Source organism: Paracoccidioides brasiliensis (assembly GCF_000150735.1).
Source record: "Paracoccidioides brasiliensis Pb18 unplaced genomic scaffold supercont2.22, whole genome shotgun sequence".
NCBI lineage: Eukaryota > Fungi > Ascomycota > Eurotiomycetes > Onygenales > Ajellomycetaceae > Paracoccidioides > Paracoccidioides brasiliensis.
Window position 1 is genome coordinate 66285 of NW_011371379.1, and position 18257 is coordinate 84541.

The 18257-nt window shown below is 35.6% G+C and overlaps 1 protein-coding gene across 1 annotated transcript; it reads left to right on the top strand.

Annotated features, from left to right (window-relative positions):
* Positions 1-15906: 15906 nt before the first annotated feature.
* Positions 15907-18147, top strand: PADG_08588 (uncharacterized protein; the record flags this gene model as incomplete). Its single annotated transcript, XM_010765597.1, has 5 exons — positions 15907-15958; positions 16018-16097; positions 16206-16357; positions 16421-17372; positions 17425-18147. The coding sequence occupies 5 exons, from the start codon at positions 15907-15909 to the stop codon at positions 18145-18147; spliced, it is 1959 nt and encodes a 652-aa protein (XP_010763899.1).
* Between the last annotated feature and the right edge of the window lie 110 nt (positions 18148-18257).

The following is an 18257-nucleotide window of genomic DNA, read 5'->3' on the forward strand; positions in this document are numbered from 1 at the left end:
GGACAGAGGCAGCTGTGGGAGAGTTACTCACTCTAATAAAACTCTTATCTAGATAATCTGTAAGAGTCTTTTGCAAAGTTAGTAGTTTCTCTCACAACATATTATATAGTGAGCCTCAAGGGGGTTGTTCCACACTATCATCAGTCTTTTTAATCAGTTCAATCCCATGATCTCTATTTGAGCCATGAAGTGGGGGTAGAGTGTCAGTGACTTCCTTATCAAATATATTCAAAAACTCATGATAATGTTCAGACAGCTTTTCTCTAGAGTCAATCTTTGATTTCACTTCTATAGTCTTTTAAATGTCAGTCAAACTGATGGCAAAGATCTCAATGTTTCACTTCTCTCAAGTGCTTGTAAGTATAGAGAAGCTTACAGCAGAGATGAAAATCACATCAGCTTTTTCATTTGAACTATACTCTATCTCTATTCCACTCTTCTTAAATCTCACAATTCTTTGATGACAGATCATAGTCGCCTTTTACTGAGCTAGCCAGAGGTTATCTAGATACATATCATGATCATATAATCTATTCATAATATAGAAAAAGATCTGTTCAGTTACATGACCATCTATATCAATTTGAATTCCAGTCACTATACTTGTAGAGAGTTTCATGAAGTCTTTAAAGCCAGTCATTTTAACAGAGGAAATTTCAATACACAGAAGCTTATGCTTGTTAATGTAGAATTGAGAAATAAGATCATAGACATTACATATACTGTCTATCATTACTCTAGTTGAAAAGGCATTATCTACTAGATCATCAACAATGAAGAGTTTGAATATTATCTTAGATTTAAATCTTCTTCATTGTTTCTTCATAAGCTTTTTATTTTACTTCTTTCAATATCTTTTGATTAGAGCTACTCTTTTTTCTAAATCTTTACTCATATTCACATTATTATTATTCAATATCAACTTGGAAATCATTATAGCTATTGTGAGAGTGACAGAGTGTCTGAGGGATTTGAACAGACAGCTCTTAATCATATGATCTCTATCTCTGCATCTCAGGTACAGGCCTTGCTCTTTTCTTTGATTAATCTCTGTCTGATTTATCAATTTGATGTGATAGATGCTTGAGATCACAGCATCAAGAGAGAGATTCATCAGATCATCAGCAGAAGCTTGAGACTGATTTTATTAATTGAGAACAGCATGATGAAGTAGAGAGTGTGAATTAGATATTGTATAATCTTAAGAAGATCTGCTCTCACAACATTTATATCACTGTCTTAAAGTCTTAAGCTCAGAGAGTTGATGATCAATTAATCTAAGCTTCTTGTAGTAATTCTTTTAGAGAGACAGTTCTCTTACATCTATCATGTATTTTCTCAGCTCCATGCTTAGAGTGAATTTCAAATATCTCTTTTTAACACAATCATCTCATCTGTGACCATCAGCTTCTAGCAGTAGCTGATTAAATTCAGATAGAAAGTCAAAGAGAGCTCTTCTACTTTGTTGTAGATTGTTGAGCTTTTCTGTCATGCAGAATCACTAAAAAGCATGTGTGTCTGCTTCAGTAAGCTCTCTACTGTGAAGTTAATTTTGTTTTTATTATTCTCAATTCAGAGATAAACTTGAGCTGCTGCTATTTCTTTCAGTCTTGAGTACACATATCAAGCACATTTCTCATTATTGTCTGAAGCTTTTATATTGATCATAAGCTTTGATTGAAGCTTTAGCTCTCACTGAGAGTAGTGCTTTAGATTAGAATCATCATACTTCTTGCAGTCTGATAGCTTGATCTTTAATCTTCTAATTGCAATAAATGATTGTGAGTTCAATGGAGAGAGAGTTGATATCAGAGTTTTCAAAGCTTGATATAGATTAGCTATTTCAGCTTGCTGAGCTGCTATTAAATCTCTGTTCTCACACTGAATCTGTTTCTGCTGTTGAAAAAAGATCATTCATTGTTGTTCAAAGCTGCTAAGAGTGTCTCTACTCATTGCTTCATATTGATTCATTTGTATATTCATTGTACAAGTCTGTCACTTTATCTTATTCAACTAGATGTTTTCAATGTTGCTCATTTGTTCATTAGCATGATTGCTAACTCAGTCTATTCATATACCAGTACTATCACTGTACTTCATGATGCAGGATTTAAGACTCTCAATAGTCTATCATATGTCAGCACATTTGCTGAGCTTTATGATAAAGAATTAAGACTCTCAGTGATCTATTAATGAAAGAAGTCAAGCAAGTCATAATGTAAAGAATTAAGCTCTAAGAACTAGAGACTAGTTCTCTTATGTAACAAGAACAAATTGCTTGAGAAAGAGAAGGAAAGAATGAGATGAGAACTCAAGCTTAAGTGAGCTCACATAGTATGATCACATGTGCATGTGCAAATGATGACTAGGCTGAGTCAGCCAGCCAGAGCAAATCTAGAGATTCAACCTCTTATAATAAAGTCTTTAATGTTAAATTATTTATAATTCAGAAGACTTTTATAATAGCTTATAAAATAATCTTTAAAAAATATATTGATAATATTTAATAAATTTTAAATAGTCAAATAGTATTAAAAAAATATTAAAAATTTAAAATTTAAAATAAGTAAATAAATTTAAAATTAATTTAAAGAATAGTAGAAAAAATTAAGATTAAAAATAAAAATATTTAAATTTATTTATCTTAAATATCTGCTTATATAAATATTTCAGAAAATGAAAAAATAGATTTAATATTAAAAATTAAAATTAAAATTTATAAAGTAACTCAAAGAATTATATTTTGATTATATACTAAATAAATAATTAAAAAATTATATTTTAATAAATAAATAAAAATCTAAGAAAAATAAAACTCAGTATATAAAATATAAAATGAAATTAAAGTGGAAATTCATATTAATAAAATGTAAAAAGAAAATAGTTTTCACTATAATATAATTAAAACTTAATTATAACTATTTTAAATTATATATAATAAAATTTAAAGATTTTTTAAACTTTAATAAATATGATTTTCATGATAGAGTTGAAAGTTCAGATCATATACTGTTAGACTCAGCGCCTGGCTGAGCCTGACTGAGGCTCAGTGCCTGGTTAGACTCGATGTCGGATTAAGCTTGGCGCTCAGTTAGGCCAAATATTCTCACATGATCAAATGACCATGTGGGTGGTTATAAGCCAGGCAGGCCCCAGCACCTCCTTTCATTCCATCAAGCTTAGTATTTTGTTATATAGCAGTTAGCAATGCAGAGAGTTTCCTTCTTATGCAGCTTGCATTTGCTCTTTAACATAATACTAAGCTTCATTCTACTTCTTCTACTCAGAATTGAGTAGAACCTGCTCAGTGAGAATCTGACAGCACAACATACAACAGCAACCCATCTCTCTTACTACTCATCAAAGAGACCCAGACCAGGATGACCACCTCAGACTTCCAGCCCTCTGAAAAGATCAAGAGGGACTGGTGATATGTTCTAACTAGGTCAACTGATCAACCACAGATCTCACTTGAAGAATTCAGACAGATGATTCACTCAGATCAGAATCATGTCTACAAAGAGTTAGCAGCAATCTTTGACAGCATCTTTGATGATGAAAAAACATTGAGAGATACAATCATACATCTGAGGATGGAATGGAACAACATCACTGACCAGGTCACTGTTAAGCAAAGCTAGATTGATGAGTTAATTGCTGAATGCAATGAACTTAGTCACACTCTGATCTGCATGACAGTCAGCAATCAAGCAGCAAGTCAAGATGTCACCCCCTCTGAGACTACCTGGAGGTCTGTCAAGATTGATGATTCAAAACATCTCACTGACAGTAAGAAGTCAAAATTTGAACACTGACTCTTCTGAATGAAGAACAAGCTCCAGAAGAATGCTGATCACTACTCTACTGAATGCATGAGAATTGCATACATTGAAAACCAGACTGATGAGGACACAGCACATCACATTGCACTCTGTATGAAAGAGAACCACTCTGAGTGATATCAGACTGCAGAAGAGATATTTGAGCACCTCAAGTCAATATATGAGAATGCTAACAAGCTGCAAAATGTCAAGAGTGATTATCACAAGCTGATTATGTGCAATGAGGACAATTATCATGAATTTGTCACAAAATTCTTACATCTGGCAGGTGAGGTCAAGATTGTCAAAGAGAACTACAAGACAGACTTCAATGACAAGCTGTTCTTTGACCTTCAGAGGATGGTGACAGTAGTCAATGCAATCATCAATACATACACTGAGTTTCAGAAAATCTGTGCTCAGGCAGCTCACATTCTTCAGACAATCAATGCCATCTAGAAGTCAAAGAGCTTGCAGGAAAATGAGTATAATATCTTCAAGCAAAACACTCTGTGAGTCTCTGACAGTCAAACTTCCCACAGCATCTCAGCCACAAAATTCTCTATCATAAAGAAAGCCTTGAGTGCTTGTCCAGATATTCAGCTACTACTGCAAGAAGAAAGACCACATTGCCAGGAACTGCTCTGCAAAGCAGAAGTCCCAACAGATGATCACTGAGCTCACAGAAAATGACACTTCTGAGTCTTCAGCAGATTCAGAAAAAAAGTGAGTCTGAGAGAAGACTTCATCTCAGATAGTTCAATAGTCTGTGAGAGGTTTGAGATGAAGGACTTGATTGAAGGAAAGAGCTTTAATGTCTTAATTAAATTAGCTCACAATGAAATTGCTACTTCTACAAATTCTCTCACTGGTACTGAAGCAAATGATGTGAATTTTATTGATATCTGATACACTATAGAATTGATGAGATTCTTCAATAGAAAGTTTCAGAAACTCCCATTCAAATGCTGCATGAAGGGATACAATGATGCCTCTGATGAGGTGATAGACTGCACATTGACCCTAAACCTCTGGGTGAATGGCTGGAGATTCCGGAATGTTCCTCTGCTGATGATGGACCTAGGCCAGTACTCTGTCATCCTGGGATGAAAGTGGTTGACAGCACAGGATATATGGCTGGATGTTAAAAACCAACATCTGGTTTGGCTGAGTGAACAGTCTATTCCAGAACAGATGGTGGAGCTGATGCTGAAGATAGTGCTCTGATCAATACTGAAGCATCCAGACTCTAAGTCTGAGTATCAGACAGATGTGAAATGAAGAGAGATCAAACTGAACAAGAAGATCAGACAGAAGCATCAGGCTCAGCTCTGCAGATTGAAAGGGACCAGCTCAGCCATGACATCTAAGACAAGACAGAGACCAACCTGGGAGGAGACAGCATCACAGATGATGAATATGAACTTCATTGAGACTGCTTCTTTTCACAGTTATATGAAGAACAAGAACTCAACAGTCTTCATAACCAGTCTGTATGAAATTGATAAACAGCTTGAGAAGAAGTGGAGTTTAGTGAGAGCTGAGAAGAAGTCTGATGAGAAGCTGATCAGCAACTTACCAGAATGATTGAAAGGTCAGAAGGACTATTTCTCAAAGAAAGCATCAGATAAATTACCCTCTCTACAGAAGAATGTTGATTTTAAGATAGAGCTTCAGTCTGACACTGACCTCATTCAGAACATTGAACATGCACCTCTATATAAGATGAATCTGGAGGAACTAGAAGCAGTGAAGACCTATCTCAAAATCAACCTAGCAAAGAGCTTTGTCATTTCAAGTTCAGCCCTCTACACCTCCCCAATTCTGATTGCTCATAGTGGGAAGAAGCTACAATTCTGTGTTGACTTTCACAAGCTGAATGCTATGATCAAACAAGATCAGTATTTCTTGCCTTTAATAGATGAGCTGATGGACTGACTCAACAGAGCAAAATACTTTACAAAGCTGGACATTCAGCAGAGGTTCCATTGCATTTGAATGGACTCTAAGTCAGAGGATCTGACCATCTTTAGAACCTGCTACAGAATCTATAAATACTGAGTGATTCTCTTCAGTCTTACAAATGCCTCTGTCTGCTTTCAACAGTTTGTCAACAGTATCTTCTTTGACTATCTGAATAAGTTCATGACAGCATTCATGAATGACCTTCTAATCTACAGCAGAACTCTCAAAGAACACAAGCAGCAAGTGAACCTGATACTGGACTGATTAAAGACAGCAGGCTTGCAAGCTAGCATTCAGAAATGTGAGTTTGCTGTTCAGAGAATAAGATATCTGAGATTTATCATTACTACAGAGAGGATTGAGACAGACTCTGAGAAGACTGCTGTCATCACAAAGTGACAGATCTCAATCACAGTAAAAGATGTTCAATCATTTCTAGAATTTGACAACTTCTATCAGTGATTTATAAGGAACTATAGCTGAATTGCAAAACCACTATATCAGTTGACAAAGAAGACAGTTCCATTCATGTGGACATCAGAATGTCAATCAGTCTTTGAGAAACTGAAGAAGCAACTGATGGAGGCTCCAACTCTACATTACTTTGACCCTGGATGTGAAACCCACATTGAGACTGATGTCTCAGATGGAGTGATGACTGAAATACTGAGTCAAAGATTGAATGATAATCTTTGACACTCTGTGATCTTCTACTTCAAGTCAATGAATAGTGCAGAGCTCAACTATGAGATTCATGACAAGGAAATGCTTGCAGTCATCTGAGCATTGCAGAAGTGATGAGCTGAGCTTGAGGGACTACAACAGAAAGAATGATTCAAGATTCTTACTGATCATCATGCACTGAAATACTTCATGACAATCAAGAAGCTGAATGCATGTCAGGTCCACTGGACAGAATTCCTTTCTCATTTCTATTTTGAGATCAAGTATCAACCAGGTAAGGCCAATCTGCTAGCAGACATGCTGAGCAGGTCTGAGCAGATTAAGAAGCAACAAAACAGCTGTATGCAGATTCTTCTAGAATCAGAGACTCTTGACTCTCAGATCACTCTCTCTATGAATATTGCTAGCATCAACTCCTCAGAGGAAAAGAACATTGCTGAATGCATAGTGTCTTTAAACAAAACAGTCATCTCAATTGAGCCCCTGCAGCAGCAAGTAGAAAAAAAGAATAGCTCCTATACAATAAAGAATAATATGTTGCTCTATCATAAAAGATTGATAGTATCTGTTCAGAAAGAAACTCTTATAGCTGCTCTGCTAAAGAAAATTCATGATCAGACCTCAACAGCACACCCAGGGGGACAGAAGACCCTGACTCTGGTTCACCCCCACTATTGATGAATCATCTGGTGGGTGAATGTCTTACACTATGTTTGAAACTGTCATACATGCTGAGTTAGTAAGATTCTAAGGGACAAAGCCCCCAGCCTGCTAAAGCTGCTATCAATACCAGAACAGATATGGCAGCATATCACAATGGACTTCATGGATGTGTCAAAGAGCAAAAGTGACTGTGATGTCATTCTAGTTATAGTCTGCTGATTAAGCAAGAAGGCAATTTCAGTTCCTATCACTCATGAAGTTACAGCTCATGAGCTGGCTTGATTATTCATCTGATTCTACTATTTCTATAATGAGACATCAGACTTGATTGTCTCTGACTGCAGCTCTCAGTTCATATCAAACTTCTGAAATGAGTTCACAGAAATTCTAGGCATAAAGTTGAAACTCTCAACAGCACATCATGCACAGACAGATGGGCAGACAGAGGCAACAAATCAGTATATTGTCATGCACCTTCACTCATATGTTAATTACTATTAAAATGACTGAGATGAGTGATTACTCATTATAGATCATGCTTCTGCAGTCATCTCAAACATCTTCACTGAGATCTCCCTCTTTCTAGCTGCAAATGAATATGAGTCATGAACATCATTTGACTGAAGGCCTCTGTCAAGAAAACTAAGAGCAGAGAAGAGAACAAATTGAAGAACTGCTCAAAACTTTGTTAAACAGATGAAAGAGATCTGAAAGTGAGCAGACAAGGGCATGAAGACAGCACAGAAACAGATGAAGAGACAGACTGACAGACATCACTGAGAACCTGACTTCACAGTGAAAGATTTTGTCTACTTGACATTGAAATCATACAGAATTGACTGATCAAGCTGTAAGCTGACAGCACAGAACACAGACCTCTTCAGAATCCTAGAGAGAATGAGCAATGTCTATAGACTGAACCTTCTCACAATCATGAAAATTCATTCAATCTTCTCCTCAGACAAGCTGTGCAAAGATTCAAGAGACTCTCTACCAGAGCAGACTGTCAAACCATCAGATTCAATTAAGATAGATGGAGAAAATGAATGGGAAGTGGAGCATATATTAGTTAGTTGAATAAATTGAGGCAAACTGCAATATCAAGTCCACTGGAAGAGATTTGATGAGGACTCATCTTGGTACCCAGCTCATGACTTCAAAGAATCATCACATGTCATATGCAACTTCCATGAAGCTAACTCTACAAAAGCTGAATCCTCAAGATGACTAGATGAGTGGCTGAAGGCATGGGAGACAGACAGCTACCTGAAGAATGAGGTTGATGATGACCTACCAGCATGAGGACATGCCTGTCCCTAGACTGGGGGGTGATGTTAGACTCAGCACCTGACTGAGCCTGACTGAGACTCAGTGCCTGGTTAGACTTGATGTCAGATTAAGCTCAGTATCTGATTAGGTCAAATATTCTCACATGATCAAACAATCATGCAGGTGGTTATAATCTGAGCAGGCCTCAGCACCTCCTTTCATTCCATCAAGCTTAGTATTTCATTATATAGCAGTTAGCAATGCAGAGAGTTTCCTTCTTATGCAGCTTGCATTCACTCCCTAACATATACTAATGAATTACTCATTAAACATTAAGATAAAAAAGAAATTAAAAGAAAAACACTTAATTAATCAATTAAAAATAATTATTTTATTTAATATTAAATTAGAGAAAAAGTTTTTAATTAAGTTTATAAAGAAAACAAAAATTATTTCTAAAAAATAAATTTTAATATTAAATAAATTTAATATTTATTTTATAAAAAAGTTGAAAATATTTTTAAAAATACTTTTATTAAGATTTTTTTATATTAATTTATTATTTTATTTTATTTTATTTTATTATTTATTTTATTTAAATTAAAAAAAAGACTGAATTAAAATTAAAACTATAAATATATTTTTTATTAAAAATTATTAAATACTATATTATTCTAAGATAAAATTTTATATATATATAAATTAATTACTATTTAATAGTTAGATTGATAAAATAGTAAAATTATAATTTTATATAGATAGATATTATAGTTACCAACTAAATACATCTTAAATAAAGAATAATAATAATAATAATTATTATTATTATTATTATCTTTATCTTTATCTATATAATTTTTATTTATATATTTATATATTTTTATATTTTTTTATTTATATAGTTTTTATTAAAATAGTATTAATTCTTATATTGTATTTTTACTCTTTATAATAAATACTTTAATCTTTATAAAATTTATATTTTTTGTCTTCTTTAACAGTTTTTCTTCTGTTTTTATACATGCTAGCTATTAGCTATTTTTAATAATTAACTTATTATAATTATCTAATTAAATAAATAAGTTAAAGTTTTTATTTTTATATTATTATAATCATTATTAAGTTATAATATATAGAGATTTTTATATATAAAAAGAAATTCAATATATTTTTATAATTAGTTATAGAAAATATTAAATTAGTGAAAAATAGAAAAACTTTAATAATTTTAATTTATAAATAAGTTGAGTAAAAGAGTAAAATATAAACAAACAGTTAATATCTAGTATCATATGATGAATTATATTATTGATTCAATATACTATAGTTATATATAGCTTTTATCTTAAAAATTTATATTTTATAAAAAAATTAATTTTTATTTTAGTAGTTTTTTTAATAAATAATTTTTTTTATTTTATCTACTTTTGCCTTTTCTGTTATAGTATAATTGCTAATAATATAAATTAAGATTAATTTCTTTATATCTCAATCAATATTTAATTATATAAATTAATAAACTCTAATATTAATCAAATTCAATTATTTAGATTAATTTATTTTAATTTTTAATTATCTATATATATTCAACTACTTATTTTATTTTCATATTTTAATTTTTAGTTTAATATTCTTATCATAGCTATTTAGTTAAATAGATGAATTAATGTTTTAATCTTTTTATTATTATATTATCAATTAATTCATTATATAATACTAAATTTTTCTTTTTTAAAAAGCTTTAAAGATTGAATAGACAAGTTTTATATTCATATTTATGTTTATATGAGCTTCTCAGTGGTTTCAATTGTTCTGAGTGATTATAACTCTTAGGTCTATGTTTATATTCATATTCATGTTTACATTTACATTTATATCTATATGAGTTTTTTAATAATTGTGACTATGTTGATTGTTTAAAAATCTGTATTTATTTTTATTCTTCTTTACTGTTCTTCTCTTTATCATGAAAGCTTCTCTTGCTACTCTTCATCAGAAATTTGAAAGTGCTATTCAGAAGTCTCACAATCACAATCAACAACTTCTAATGTCAATCCTCTCTGAAGCCCTCACTGCCACCAGATCTTGAAAGAATCCCTAGCACCTCTTGAAGTTTGATTTGATTTGATTTGATTACTTCATATACTGACCCAGCCGCCTTGAAGGCCGCTATGTGAGAATAAGCTAGTTCTAATCTGTTCAACTACTCAAAATATAAGCAAAACAATCAATGCAGTCACTAATTACAAGATTTCATTTAAATCACATGCAGACAGTTACAAAAGAATTGAAAATTTGACATAGGAAAATAGTAGAAAGAAAGAAACATGTTGTTAGTTAGATTTTTTCTTGTGGCTGTTGTACAATTCTTATCTTGCCTGCACACATTGCTGCAGTAAGGGCTGTTGAGCATCTGAAACAATTAAGAACTCATTGCTTGACAGTTTAACTCTGTACACTCTCAAATTGTCCAAGGAGCTTAGTTTTAAGCATGAAGTTGATGGCCTGGGCTGCCATATCTGGATCTGTAAGTATTCTTTGAAGATCTGTAGTTCTTTCTCCATTTCAAAGTTCATTGTGAAGGCTAATATGTCTGTTGCAGTTTAGTAAAACATATGAAATTGTTTGATTTTCTTGTTCACATTCACATCTTCCATCCTCAACTCCTGGAGCTTTTCTTGAGAATAGAAATTGTCATAGTCCAATGTTGATCATGCATAGCTGGGTTAGGACACTTGATAGTGATCAGATCAGTTTTGTATGAAGCTTTGATATTTTCTCACTGGGTTTCTCAGCTATTCTGAAGAGATCACATCCTCATTTCTCTTGTTTCCAGATCTCTTTTCATTTTGCTTTTATTTGAATCATGAGTCTAGTTTTGAGAAGCTTCAGTGATGTTTGAATATTGAATTGTGATGCAGTTTGATCTGTGTTCTTCTGCATCTTGCAACCTCTGATGTTTGTGATCAGTCTCCATCCAGTAGTCTTCTTGACTGTGATATCCACTTTTTCATTTTCTGAGATGTCTTCATGTACTGATATTCATCTGATCTTGACCTGGATGTTGTTTTCTTGAAGTTGGTTTCAAATGTTCACTATTCACTTCATTATTTGTTGTCCATTGGTCTGGGGGTCTTGAATTGCTTGAATTGCTGCTTGACTATCTGAGAAGATGACTGCATCTGTCTGTAGTGTTTCTGCTATGAATAAAGCTGTTTGAATCTCTTTGAGCTCTGCCAGATAAACTGTGGCTCTGATTGCACTTCTCAAGTATATCTTTTCTGTGAAGTTAAGATTCTCTAGCACTGCTGAGACATCTATCTTGTTGTTGATTACACTTCTGTCTGTGTATATCCTCAGCTTTGTTTCTGTTTCTTGTTGATATCTGTCTTGGCTTTTTCTGACATCTTCTCTGTTCTCAATGTGTATATCTGATGATGTCCATCAAGGAGGCACTGTAAATGACTTTCTAATTTCCAGATTATCAATATCTTCTCTTTCAAGTGTTTTTCAGCAGTGGTGCTCATGTCTTTTCAGCAGTGTTCACTTTCTTATTAGGCTTTCCCAATCATGTGAGTATTCTCTCCAGGTTTTCTCTTTCTGAATCCTATTTAGAATTTTCCATTGAGATGTTGTTTTGAGTCTCAAATAAGTTTCTGCTGTTATTTTCTCCATGTACAGTTGAAGTGGTGGAAGATGTGTCTCTATATTTAGTGCTGATTCTGAGACAGTCTTGAATGAGTCTGTAATAATTTTAGCAGCTTTTCTTTGAACAGCCTTCAGCTTGTTTATTAGCAGTGCTCTATAGTTAGACATGCTCTCAATTGATGTGAACCACATCAATGCTGCAAAAGTTATTTATGGTAGAATTATTGCTCTGTATATGCTTCTCAGCTCTTTATATTCTGTGCCTCAGATGGATTCTGCTAGACTGATGAGAGCTTCTAATGTCTTGATCATTCTGGCTTCCAACTTTTCCACATGGTCCTTTCACTTGAGCTGATCATCTATTATAAGTCTCAGGATTCAGCAGCATCAGCTCAGAGTTATAGTCTGTCCTCTTATAGTCATGATCTGATGATTATTGAGTTCTTCAGATCTGTAGGAAAGGTGAATCAGACTGTATTTGATTGGGTTGAACCTTGAGCCATGAGTTTTTTCCCATTTGTTACACCTCTCATGTATCTTTTCCAGGGTTCTGCAGTTCACTTCAGCTGATTCACTCACAGTCACTATATTCATATCATCAATCCAGTCTACAGCTGCTGTGTTGCTCTCTGTATCTTGACATTCTTTCATCAGATCTGCATTGAAGAACAGATAAAGCATTGATGACATGGAAGATTCTTGTGGTATTTCTGATTCAACATTCCTCTCTTCTGAATTTCTTTCTAGTAGTTTTATCAAGGTTCTTCAGTTTGTTAGAAAGCTTTCAATTCATTTCACTACAACTATCAGTATCTTTCTCTTTCTGAGATTGTGAGTAAGCCTTGGATGTGAGATGTAGTCAAAGACACTGATTGCAATCAATGATAGTACAGATACTGTCTTAGATGTCATCTGCTCTTTAAATGCTGTCTCTATCTTTTTCAGTAATCAATGCAGTGCATGTTCAGTTGAGACATCTTTTCTCCCTCTCAGATATAATTCAGAAAGTAGCTCATACTTTTCCACCTAATATGATAGTCTTTTGATGATGATCTTCTCAAGTAGTTTGCTCATTGTGTTGAGTAGAGCCACTGGTTGATATGATTTAGTCTGAGTGTAGTCTTTCTTTTCTTGCTTTTTGAGTGCTACTGTTATGAGTCATGGTCTAGCTCCATGCCTGCTAGACCACAGCATATCACTCTTTCTTGCATTCAACTTATTCTCAGGACCAGATCTAGTGTTGATGACTCTTCTCTTTCTTGACATGTTCTGACTCTCATCAGTAGAAGTAGACTCAGCTGGTAGCTTGTGATCAGCTCAAGCAAGACCTCTGACCTCTCTGATGTTTTCCTCATTCTGAATCCTCCTCACATTGGATGATGTAGATTGAAGTCTTCTAGAACAATGTGTTCAGCTTCTGGTTCACTATTCAGTGCTTTTTGCAGGTTCAATAGTGTGTCTTCTGCTTCTAATGAGTGTGTTATCAGATTGTATACATTGTGTATGCAAATTTGTTAATTCTGATCAGTTCCCCCTCAAAGTTTCAGAGTTACTAGATCTGGTATATGATACATGTATGTTCAGTTCTTAGCTATATTCTTATTTATGAAGAAGCATATTCTAGTCTTCTCATCCTTCTGATATATTAGATTGAATCTGTCTTTAATTGAATGATATGTGGTTTTCTGGAATTTGTTTCTTCATGATTTCTGAATTGCTATGATGTTGTACTTCAAAGCTGTTTGACTTGCAAGCAGTGATGCCATAACTTAATCTTGAGACTTGTTGACATTGTATTGTAGAATTGATAGAGTTGTACTATTCATCACAGATCATTAGTGTGCCTGTGTTCTGTGTGAAGATAGAGGTCTTTTGATCTTCATAACATTGATGTTTGTTGTTGTTAACATTTCTGACTGATAGCATCAGTTGTTGATTGCTATTTAGCTCTTGTAGTATCTGTACAGCTGCATCTGTTTCTTCTTCTTTCTGGGTTTTCACTCTATGACTCTTTCTTGAGAATCATTCTCTTTTCTGTTCTGAATCTGTTCTTATTCTCAGTTGAAGAATAGATCTGATGAGTGTTGCATTTGTAGTTATGTCTTTTTTTTGAGTCCATGGTCCACTGATGATACTCTGTCTGTGCTGTGCTGCTGCTTTCTGATGAGTAATAAATTTATTTCTTTTTCATTTCTCCAGTTTGACTGATTTCATCTTTCTCATCTCATACTGCACACTTCAGGTGGGATGTTTTCCTCCACAGTTCACACATTTCACTTCACTTTCCTCTCTTGATCTCAACTTGCACTTATTGATATTGTGGTTTTTTGCACAATATCCACATGCTGATTTTGTCTTGCAATGAGTTTCAATATGTCTGTACTTCTGGCACTTGAAGCATTGTCTCAGCTTACAGATTCAGTCATAGTACTTGCAGGTAAACATTTGCATCCTCATTGCTATTTCTTTGATGATTGCATTATCTGCATATTCACTATTGTCAAATTCCATCATCAGAGTGAATGCTCTTTTGTCTTCTAGTTCTCTTTTCAGCCATTCTGTGTATATGATGTTTGCAGTTTTCAGTGTTGAATTGTTCCATCTTATCTTATCTTCAATCTCTTTGATGTTTGTGACATCTATTGCTGTAGAGACTTCATGTATGAGAATTTCAAAGAATGTTGTTTGTAGCTGTGCTGTTTCTCTCAGTGCTTTCAGTCATTTCTTCTTGTGTATCTGCATCTTTCTTGTTGCATCTTGATCATTTGTATATAGTGTGATGTCCTCACTAGAATGTTGCTTTACAGCAAGAATTTTCATTCTCTTTAGATTCTGATTTGAGCTTTCCTCCAGTGATTTGTTGACTCTGTCTTTAATGATTCCTTCAGTGGCATTTTGTATTTCACTTTCTGGAATGATTTTGCCTATTTTGATTAGAATTTCCCTCAGTCTGCTTGAGGGCCTTGACTGTAGAGATGTTCAAAGAAGGTATGACTTTTGAGCAGCTTGAGTGTATGATAGTTCTGAGGTGCTAGTGACTTTCTCCATTGAGGCTGCTAAGATGTTCTTGATATAGATGATGTTCTTTTTCATCTTCTTCTGAGCTTTTGCTGTGACTTGAAGATTTGCAGTTCATTCTGTCTGTGTTGACTGTTTTTCAGTTTTCTTTATGTAGGTGATAATACTTTCCATGAATGCTATCAGCATTTGCCATGAGGGATTTCTTGCTTTTCCTAGCAGGTTGTTACAATATTTCTTAAATGCTTTGATATCTGCTTCAATTTGGATAGCATGGTCATTAAGCTTATGTGGCTGGAAACCCACCTGTGGGGTGTTTTGGCTACTCTCCATACTTCCTTGGTATTGGGTGATACCTAGATAGCTGATGAGTAGATTGAGCCACAGTATGAGTAAAATAGAGCGGTGGTTGTAGAGATATTTCAAAAATTCGGTTCCGACAGTATGAGGTTGTTTTCCACCTCTTGAAGTTTGCTCTTTGGTGGATTACGTTAGTTATTATTAATCACTCACGGAACCAGAAGCGAGAGAGATAACAAAAGTAATATTAGCAGCAGGTTATACAGATGCCACATTAACTCCCAATAGATATATTTTATGTCTAACTCCCAGGAGCCTCCTGACATCGAAACATAAACACCGGAAGGCATCGAAAATGTGGATATTGTCTTCCGATGGTGGAGATTTTCTCCAAGGTCTGTCTTTTGTCATGATTATTGCCCTGTTCTACTCCATCCTCTAAAGGTCGTAGGAGGGTCTTGCTCATCGTGTTGGTATGCAGGCAAAAGAGTTTGGTTGAAACCCGGGAAAAAATATCTCTTTGGTCGAGTGAAGAGGAATGGCGGTATGGAATGGCTCTAGATATCCTGAATCGTTGATACAACCCTACGGTATCAATAATATCATGAATGGAGATGACCTTTAACTCGCTTCTGGTGTTCATAAACAGTCCGCCATGCTATCGATAATGCAACCATATCACGACATCATTTGGTTATTGAGGTCGGCCATGTGAGGCCAGGAGATGGAGTACGTCGTTTTCTTATCTGAAGCCCTTTGCTACAGCACAGCATATGTTTATTTATATATCGGCTTATTACATGCCATTTTTCATGTGCATTGCTGACAATCCATCAGATGCATGTTGAGGCAAGATCCCGCCTATTGGTTACTGACCAGAAAACCACTTGCGGCACTGTAGTTGATGGAGAGTCTATCAACGGCTCGAGCAAAGAGCTTAAAGGTGATGAACATCTTATTCGAATTGGAAAGTATCCCCACCCTCTAAAGTACGTTGTTTAAACCCTTACTTGCTTACTGCTTATTATTGCAATTGCTGAATTAGTTCTTAGAATCAAATGGCACCCCATCGTTTTGAGCTTTTCATTTCCATGCAAAGCTAAGGATCCACTCAAACACGCTCTCTCCAGCCTCGAGGACCTCGACGTTAAAACAATCATCCCCTACATTGTTGATAGGACAACTCATGTTGTGCAAAGTAAACGCAATACAACGAAAGGTCTCCATGCATTGATCAATGGAAAATATATCGTCTACAAATCCTACATCCAGGCCATTGTCTATGCCACAACCCCGGGCGATCTCGAGCGTGAAGAGTCTCTGTGTCCACTGGAGGAAGATTACGATGCTGCCTGGCCGGATCCCACTCAACACTTACCACCTCGTGGCAAGGAGCCTACGCAAAGCCCAGATACATCTTATCAGCCGAACCCTAACCGAATAAATGTTTTTGATGGTTGCACGTTCATATTTTGTGAGAGGACCAGATTTGAGGATTTGCAGGGCCCGATTACAAACGGCCATGGAAAGGCTTTGCTTTTCGAGATCAATCGTGGACAAACTACCCCAGATGATGTAGTTGCCTTCATGAAACAAACTGCGGGGAATAAAAGGCTGGGGCAGATCGACGGTGGGGGGGGTGTTGGTCTTGTACAATTTCGAAAGGCTAGCGAGCTTGACAGTTGGGATATTCGAATTGAACACCAGATCGCTTGTAAAACGGGCCAGAAACTGATAGATCCTAGTCAATTCCTTGATGCTATTCTTGCCAATGAAGCAAGCTTGCTTTTCCGACCTCACCAAAGGGAAGAACTGCCTGTCAGCGGATCGAATCAGCCACTTCGGTTCCCGGTTGTGGATATGCAGGCTGTAACCCAAACAATGAGACGATCCCGTGCACGACTATTTATCAACAGGTTTAAGTCGTTTGATGACGGATTTGACATGGACTCCATTCCGGCCTATACTTTAGAACAAGGTGACAGACGGGAAGAAACGCCTCAAGTATGCTACTACAACTCATCTACAAAAGTTTTCAGCAACTCACATTTCATAGGCTATGATTCCTGATTCTGCATCGGCACAACCCCAGACAGACCTGCCCTTGCACGGTGAAGAGGATGCGATGGCGGAATTACTACCCGGCGCTGCCGCGATGAAGCTACACATTTCCAGGTGTCGAAAACGAGGCAAATTAACTCCCCCGGCCGAACAACCACAAAAACCGAAGAAGCAGAAACTCAACGTAATGGAGGCAGCCCGACAACGTCGTCAAGCTGTTGATGAAGCTATCATGCAGGAACAGGAAAAAGATATAGCGTCCTTTCGTGAAATGACTGAAAGTGTTGATGTTGAGCGAATGCGGAACCTTGCAATTATTGAGGAGATGGATATTCCAGTCATCTCGTGGGGCCAAAACGTGCCAAGTTGCAGCGCTCGATATGACGAACGGTGGAATGGTCGAAAGAACTTCAAAAAGTTCCGGCGGAAGGGCCATGGTACTGTTGGTCTGCATAAAGTTCAATCGGTTATCGTTCCTCTGGAGGAAGCTAAACGAAAACATTTCAGCCTTGGTGAGACTTATTGGACTATAAACAAATCTCTTCCCACCCGCCGTTACTCACAAAGCCAAGAGACGCCCATTGTGCAGCAAACCTTTGATACTGCACCGAAATCACCAACTCCACCATTACGGATTGGTAAACGACCTCGGGATACGGAAAAATCTGACAGTGAGGATGGGTTGAGATTTCGCTTTCGGCGAAGAAAGGAACGCTAACATTACATCATTACTGAAGACTAAACATTCAGTTCTACTAAACATATATTTGGATTGATTATAATTTAACAAGCATGCTTTACTCACTTTGCTTACTTCATATACTTGAT